Below are 8468 nucleotides of genomic sequence, written 5' to 3'. Positions count from 1 at the left end.
AGATTCTGATAATATATAAAACCATTAAAAAGCTACATTTGTCTGGAAAAAGGCTAATAAATTTTTTTGTTACGATGTGTTGGCGTACATAAATATCGAAGCAAGGAATTCACGAGGGAGATTCGTTACGAGTGAATTATAAAACACATGGGATTTCCCAATTAAATCTCCGTTCCAATGCTCAACATGAAATACAAATCTCCTAGTTTTCACTAAAATTTACCAAAAATTATGGTTAATTTTATTATTAAATTTTTTTTTTTCAGTTTTGCTATGGATATTCTATAGATATATGACAGATATTATTAGCCACAGGAAAAGCAGTAGCTCAGTATTTTCTACTATTAATCCTACAAATATTATAAAAAAGGACTTATTACTCTTTTATGTATAAGGTATAACTTATTTACATATAGAACTAATAGTTTTTAAAGTACCCGTCAGTGGTTTATTTTAGGATTTATCTATTTTTTTGACAGATAAAATAACTAGATTAGAATTTATTTAACGAACAATTATTATATTCATTTTCTCAATTCTCATTATAAATTATAAGCTACTTTCAATATCTTTAAAACCTATTAAATAAATTTATGTATTATTTTCAATCCATCGTTTGAAATTCGTTATTCATTATTATCTTTCTTTATAAAGTTTTATTGGCTTCGAGATAAAATATTAAATGGAAAAAGTTTCGAAACGAGTTAAAAGAAATACATTTGATAAAAGAACAATATTTTTCTACTATCGTCTAAAATATTTTACGTTACGAAAGAATAATAATAATTGGCGAACAAAAATACTGTTAGTTAATGCTTAGAACGATTTTCGCGAATCCATTATTTGATTTATAAAATAAATATATTTATTTCACTTTAAGCTTGACAAAATATAAAATAGCAAGAATTTTATGATAAATTATATGTAATTTAAATATTATAATACTACAAACGACCCATACCATAACCGAGTTTAATAAAGTTCTGTACCACTTAATAGTTAGCTATATTATGTACGTTGGTACCACTTTGTTCAGCATGGTCTACTATCATAATCTTCATCTTGTGTCAGTTGATAGCAAGTCTGAATTGGAGGCTGGTACTTTTTAGACGAGTCAAAAATAATTCCATGCCTTCTCTAGTCTGTTCGAGAAGGGTAGTGTCGTAAGCGTATCTGAGGCTATTTATCACGTATATATGTAATAAATATTATGTAAATAAATAATCATATATATTTAGTAATGCTAAAGAGGGTTTTTCTAAAGAAATATACATTACTACTATATTATTTTACAACCATTACCCGATTGGATCTTGGTTATAGGGTATATATGTAAGTATCACTATTCCTGACTTTTCATTATCCATAAAATGCTATCATTGGCAAAGCGTTCCCATAAATACATCATGGAACAGTCCGTATTCCTCAAAGTGAGGTTAAAGGGGAATAAAGAGTATTTTAGTGAAGCGAAAGAAACATAAAACGCCAAGTTTTATTACAAAAGTTCAAACCCATATAATCGAATCGTGCACGTATATTTAATAGTCAGGTATAATAAAAACGTTTTTAAAGTTATCAACGGCGATAACTGAAAGCAATTTCACTTTTTAACGTAAAATTACTTCACTTTACTTAGTGAAGTCTAATTTTTATAATCTAAGGTTACAGAGATAATTTAATATCTTAAAATTTTAAATTAATTTTGAGCGAAAAAATCTACAAACATTATTAATTTTGTAGCAAAAAATGTTATTACTGATTTTTAACCTAAGCACCTGAAGGCGGTTTCAAACAATTCATAAATATTTATTGGGTTTCTTTCGGTATAATTTAAATTTTAAATTAAATTTATTTTATCCTTTTGTCTATTTTTAGACTTGAAAGATATTAAAAATGAGCGATTGAAGCCATAAAATAAATTAAAATATATATTTTGTTGCAGATTAAATAATTAATTAAGGCATTCTACCTGGTTTAGCCTAGGCGTTGTATAGAATACCCTGTTCCTATTCGGTAGCTCAGGTAAAGTATGAAATGTATAGTTTTTATATTTTGTACCATTTATCTTAGCTATTAATTTTTTTATCGAATTTTTCTGAATTATCATTATTTGCCATATATACAATATGTATGCCGTATATACCATATTTATTTGTTTCACATATCTAATTTCTATTAATCCATTTAGTCATAATATACCAAAAATATAAACATTAGTGAAAAGAAAAGCAGTTTACTGTCTGCTTAGTTTCTATTTTCAGGACTTTCGTAAAATTTATATCTCGTTTATGTATTAGTTACAAATGCCATAAAGATCCATCAGTGTCGCCGATTACTCAACATCGAAAAAATATTCTCCAAAGTAAAACACGAAAGAAGATATCTAGTTACGATATTATCGATATTTGTATCCGTTATAGGTAATTGCAAATAAAATAATATAAAAACGACCCATCAAATCAAATAAAAACGAAACCAGTAAAGTTTGTGATTGACGTGTCACATTTAAAAAAAAAAAAAGAAAACAAAGATAGACTTTCTTAAATAACTATTTCTGTTACCTTGAATTTCCTTTTTCACCTATATATATAATATATTCCGGTTTCAGAGATTGATTGATTAGATGTTGTTCGATTCTCAGACCTAACCAATATCCACACAAAATTTTATGAGAATCGGTCAAGCCGTTTCGGAGGAGTTTGACTACAAACACCGCGACACGAGAATTTTATATATTAGATTTTACACTTTTTTATACTACAAGGGCGGCAAACAAGCGTACGGCACACCTGATGGTCAGCGGGTATCATATCCTATAGACGCGTGCAACACCACAAGCATCAAAGCAAGTGTTGCCTATATCCTACCTATGACCATTCCCAGGAGCTCTGGCCACCTTACTTACCGCAGGATACTACTTGAGAGGAGAATTATTAGCTGTGACCGTCTTAATGTTGAAGTACTTCCCCAGACGGACTGCTCCAAACTTTGAGCAGGTTATTTTTTGCTGTGCCCAATAGTTTTCCTATTTTTCTCATTTTTATTTTCATCATTTAAAAATTCTACATTTTATTTACAAAGGCATTAAAATATGTAAATTATATACACAAAATCGTGATAATAGAACAATGAATCACCAAAAACATGGCTAACGCTAATGAATATCCATATATTTTCTGTTGATTCAAGGATTTAGGTTAATTTTATACGGGTACCATGACAGTGCGAATGGTAACATTTTACATTACCGAGCAAATTCTCTGCAGCAAAACGAGACGTCCGTGGTAATTACCTTCGTATGTTTTTCTGAGCAGCTCTCAGGAACAGGAAAGAGTCGTTGCATGATTCGTTTTATATCCGTTACTTAATGTTTTGTAACCTTAGCTTGAGTTAGGTCAAAATGTATTTTTAAACTCACAACAAAAAGAGGTTAGTTCGTTTTTGTAAATCTATCTTAGATTGATAATTTATATACAAATTCAATTTTAAGGTATATTAAAAAGAAAAATAAAAATTTAAGACACCTAGATGTACCACAATATCATAATATAGTCCTCTTTCGATGCGATTGATTTTATTTTGAGACACCCGTGACAGTGGCATTTTATCGAGAGTTTAAAAATTAGTTACATTAAGTCCCATATTATTAAAGGTATTAACTCTGACCGCAGACGTTTAACAACTTATAAAACAATGGCTTTTACATGAATAAAATCAGATGTTTGATGAGGACATTTGAGACGTCAAACGGTACAGTTCACATCTGTGATTTCTCGCAATTTAAAATAAAAATACGTACTTTTACCCTCTTTGAAACGCGTGGTTGTGAGTGTTGTGTGCCTGTGACGCTGTGGCATTGTGGGTGACACTCTGGGTGAGTTCTTTCCCAAAGAAAACTCGCGATATAATAACTCGCATAATATTATATAGAGGGTACTCTGTGAATTGAGTGTCTGCGCATTTATTGCTATAAATAGTGGAACTAATTAGTACCAGTGCAAATATGGTTAATTGTGGGGGATGCGGTAAATTTCTCTCGCCGACAGGTGCCGTCACCTGCTCCCTGTGCCCGAACAAATTCCACAGGGCGTGTGTCGGTATTTCGGACAGGGGTCAGGCTTGCAGAGACTGGTCCTGCCCCGCTTGCAAGCGGAACTTTCGGAAAGGCGACAATAGCCAGACGCCAGTGAAGGGGATCGAGGAGGCGAGCGGGAGCCCCTCTAGCTCTCCCGGCGCGACGTCCGAGGACGTCGTCGTGGAGACTGCGGCCGTCGTCGTCGACCTTCGACGCGAGGTCGCAGAAAGCATCGCCGCTATGAGGGAGTTTCGGGAGGAGCTGGTACAGCTGCGGATGTCTCTCTCGAATCTCAACGAGCGCATGAGTAGCGTCGAAGAGAGGCTGGACGCTCTCGAGAAGCGCCAGGACGCCGGCAGCGCGGAGGAAGTCGTCGCACTCGAGCGCAAGGTCGAAGAGCTCAAACTCGAGCTCAACGAGCGGGACCAGGAGGCGCTGCTGTCCGACCTCGACATCGGGCACCTGCCCGAGGACAAGGGCGTGAGCGCGACGCACGAGGTGACCGTGCTGGCGGCGCGGCTGGGCGTGGCGCTGGAGGCGCGCGACGTGGTGTTTGCGGAGCGCGTGGGCGCTGCGCCGGCGCCGGGCCAGGCGCCGGGCCGCCCGCGCCGCCTCGTGGTGCGCCTGGCGCGCCGCGGCCTGCGGGACGAGCTGCTGCAGGCGGCGCGCGTGCGGCGCGGCCTGGCGGCGGACGGGGGCGCGCGCGTCTTCGTCAACGAGCGCCTGACGCGCCGCAACCGCGTGCTCTTTCACAGAGTGCGCGAGGAGTGCGGCCGGCTCAAGTGGCGCTACTGCTGGACGAAGCGAGGGCGAATCTTCGCACGTCGGATGGATGGAGGCCCCGTTCATCAGTTTCGCTCGGAAGATGACCTGTCACGGGTGTTTGGCGAAAACTGTTCGACCTAAAATTGAAAGATTAGTTAGAATAGGAAATGAAACACAGTATCTACTTATAAACATTGTATTTAAGTTCATTTACAGAATTTTTCAAACTGATTCAGCTGATGCTCACTCATATAATGTCTCTATTACACTATATACTCATAGCAGTTCCCACTATTATACTCACTACCTAACATTTGCTTGCACACAAACAGTATTTAACTCATACATTCACTACTTTAACTATACATACATGCTACATACAATATTCAAGTCCACACCTACGGTATCTAATAACAACTGGTTTATAATTCTCATTGTTACCTATATATCTATGTTCATTGCAGTAAACTATCTTTTATTGTTTAATGTCTCTAATTATTATAAACAATGACTAACAAAAAAAACCTAGCTGTTGGATTTTTGAATGCGGGGTCGCTATCGACCAATCAGGATGAATTTATAGCTGCCATAACAGATTTTAGACCGGATATAGTGGCTATTAACGAGACCTGGCTCAGGTCTGGTGAAGAGAGTAGGGCTCCAAGGTTGGTGGGCTACACTCTGAGACACATCCCTAGATCAATCAATATTAAGGGAGGACGAGGTGGGGGTGTCGGGTTCTACATACGCAAAGGAATCTATGCCCGTTGTTGTAAATATCCTACGTCTGACAAGGTGGAACAAATGTGGATCACGACCCGTATACAAAACCAAACCATCACTATAGGTACAGCGTACAGACCTCCCTGGCAGGATCCTGGCATCTTTTTAGATGCCTTATCAGATTCCGTAGCGGCTCTGCATCGAAATGACGGAATAATTCTAATGGGTGACTTCAACATTAACCTTCTCGAGACAAATACCAGTAGGTTCAGATTATTTCGTGATTTTTTGAATTGTTTCTCACTACAACAGATAATCACTCAGCCAACTCATTTTACCTCCCGTAGCAGTAGTCTGATAGATTTGATATGCTCTGACATGCCTGTGGGCTTGGTTGATGTAGAACATATTCCAGAGCTGGGTGCGCATGCCCTTCTAATAGCAGAATTCAAAATTAAAAAGCCAAAGTATCAGCCAACTTACAGAACATTAAGACCACTAAAAGATATCATTCTTGATCAGTTTTGTTGTGACCTAAGCTCAACTGATTGGGAATCGCTTGAGCAGTGTGGTAGTGTCAGCGAGATGGTAGAGTCTTTTACCAACTGTTTAATCAAGATATTTGACATGCATGTCCCCATTATAAACTTGAAATTAAAATATCCCCCCCATCCATGGATTACCGAAACTATTAGGTCAATGATGCGCATTAGGAACAAATATCATAAAAAGTATAAAATAAAAAAGACAGAGAACACTAAGGAATCCTATAAACTAATGAAGAGCATAGTAACCAAGGCAATAGAAGAGGAGAAAAAGAGTTACTTTAATAAATTTATCAATAACAACATAGGTAACTCCAAAAAGCTGTGGAAAAACCTCAAGCATACAGTTTTACCTAATAAAAACAAAACTGCTGACTTACCTTCACACCTTGCTGATCCTGATGCAATCAATAACCATTTTCTCACAGTACCGGGTGATAATCAAACTAACTTTTCTGATCTTACTTATTTTGTGCATCATCGTCACTCCTCATCCACTTTCTCTCTTAGTCCGGTAAGTGAGGAGGTGGTTCTGAAGGCTATAATGAGGATCAATTCCAATGCTCAGGGTCATGATGGTATATCATTAGACATGCTCCAGCTGACACTGCCACAAACATTGCGCACCATAGTTGCGATCGTTAATCGCTCAATAACAGAAGGAGAATTCCCAAGTGGTTGGAAAACTGCTATGGTCAAACCCATACCGAAAGTTAATGACCCTACTTCTGTGCAGGATTTGCGGCCCATCAGTCTAGTACCTTGCTTGTCAAAAGTATTAGAGCGTATTGTCTGTGACCAATTAACCAACTATATTGAGAGCAATAGTCTACTTCCATCGTTACAATCCGGTTTTCGTAAGGGACACAGCACGGCAACTGCCTTGTCGGACATCGTCGATAATTTGCTTACCGCCCAGGATCAGGGGATGGTCAGCCTTCTCATATTGCTTGATTTTTCACGTGCATTCGACTCAATAAACACTGCGCTGCTGCTGTCTAAGCTAACATACTATGGTATTGATCTCCACGCTGTAAGATGGTTTCACAGTTATCTGCAGAACAGGCAGCAGTATGTAGAATTGGTTAGAGCTGATGGGTCGCGGTATCGGTCGGGAGTTCAGTCTGTAGGTCGTGGGGTCCCTCAGGGCTCTATACTGGGGCCGATCCTCTATGCGTTGTACAGTGCCGACATAGTAGAATGCATCACCTTTTGCAAATACCATCTCTATGCTGACGACCTGCAGCTGTGCTATTCGTTTTTGCCAGTTGATTATGACTCTGCTATTGATAAGGTAAATATTGACCTAAAGACAATCTCAAGGTGGTGCAAAACAAACTGTCTTGTCCTGAACCCCAAGAAATCCAAGCTCCTCGTAACTGGTTCTAGAAAAAAGATTGCTCTGTATGATAACATACCCATAAACATAATGATAGGTGGGGAAAGGGTGGAGCGTGTGGTCAACGTTAAGAGCCTGGGCCTGGTACTCGATGGCGACCTCCGCTTTGAGAAACATATTATGGAGTGCGCCCGTAACTGCTTTTATAGATTGAAGCTTCTATATAACATTAGACCCTATATCAGCGAGAGACTAAGACTAACCTTGTGCGAGTCACTCATACTATCTAAGTTAAACTATTGTGATACCGTCTATGGTCCATGCTTGCTTGTTAGAACTTCAAAACTCATACAGCGAGTGCAAAATGCTTGTGCACGGTATTGCTTTGGTTTGTCCTCGCGAGCTCACGTCACACCTGTATTAAATAATAGGAACATACTGAACATGGAGTCTCGCCGGAGGATGCACTTGTCTACAATGATGTTCGACTTACTGAGCACTGGCACACCGCAATATCTATTCGGCAAATTGGCGTGGACTAAGGTGCATGGAGGGTACCCCAGGCGTGCTTGTACTAATGTTTTCGAGACGCCGGCGCACAGAACTGCTGCCTTTCGTGGATCTTTCAGGTTTGCGGCCTCCCGGTGCTGGAACGATTTACCGCCCCCAATGCGCGATCTAAAATCCAGAGTCACATTTAAACGTCTTATAAAGATACAGTTATTAACTTGGCAAAAAACCTAACTTACCTACGGGTCTACGCGACTTGCCGGGGCGGACTTTGTCTCGGTTTCCGGGGGGTTTGCACTCCTTGACTGGTCCCTACTACGCTCTATAACCACTGCCACGTCATGACATATAATTCTATTGTCCACGTCACGACCACGTTGCAAAAATACAACAATTTTTTGTACAAAATAGGTATGTCGTCGTAACTCTTATTTGATGACAGTGACGTGACATTTTCTCGCGTTAGCGGGTTGTCGCTCTGGACGTGTGCGTTTTTGGTGACAGCCTTGAC

At 39.0% G+C, this 8468-nt stretch overlaps 1 protein-coding gene and 1 long non-coding RNA gene across 3 annotated transcripts; one reads left to right on the top strand and one right to left on the bottom strand.

The window, feature by feature from the left end:
• The first annotated feature begins 4003 nt into the window (after window positions 1–4003).
• On the top strand, window positions 4004–4981 carry LOC123660637. Its single transcript, XM_045595692.1, has one exon. The coding sequence runs from the start codon at window positions 4004–4006 to the stop codon at window positions 4979–4981; it is 978 nt and encodes a 325-aa protein (XP_045451648.1).
• Window positions 4982–7409: 2428 nt separating this feature from the next.
• On the bottom strand, window positions 7410–8362 carry LOC123660521. Of its 2 annotated transcripts, none has more exons than XR_006744215.1 (3): window positions 8197–8362; window positions 7941–8125; window positions 7410–7493 (listed from the first exon to the last, which is right to left on the bottom strand). It is a non-coding gene; the product is annotated as an uncharacterized LOC123660521 (long non-coding RNA). The 2 variants fall into 2 exon arrangements; XR_006744216.1 differs by lacking the exon at window positions 7410–7493 and adding an exon at window positions 7800–7862.
• Between the last annotated feature and the right edge of the window lie 106 nt (window positions 8363–8468).

Source organism: Melitaea cinxia, chromosome 15 (assembly GCF_905220565.1).
Source record: "Melitaea cinxia chromosome 15, ilMelCinx1.1, whole genome shotgun sequence".
Lineage (NCBI taxonomy): Eukaryota > Metazoa > Arthropoda > Insecta > Lepidoptera > Nymphalidae > Melitaea > Melitaea cinxia.
This window is presented reverse-complemented; position numbering and strand designations above follow the sequence as displayed.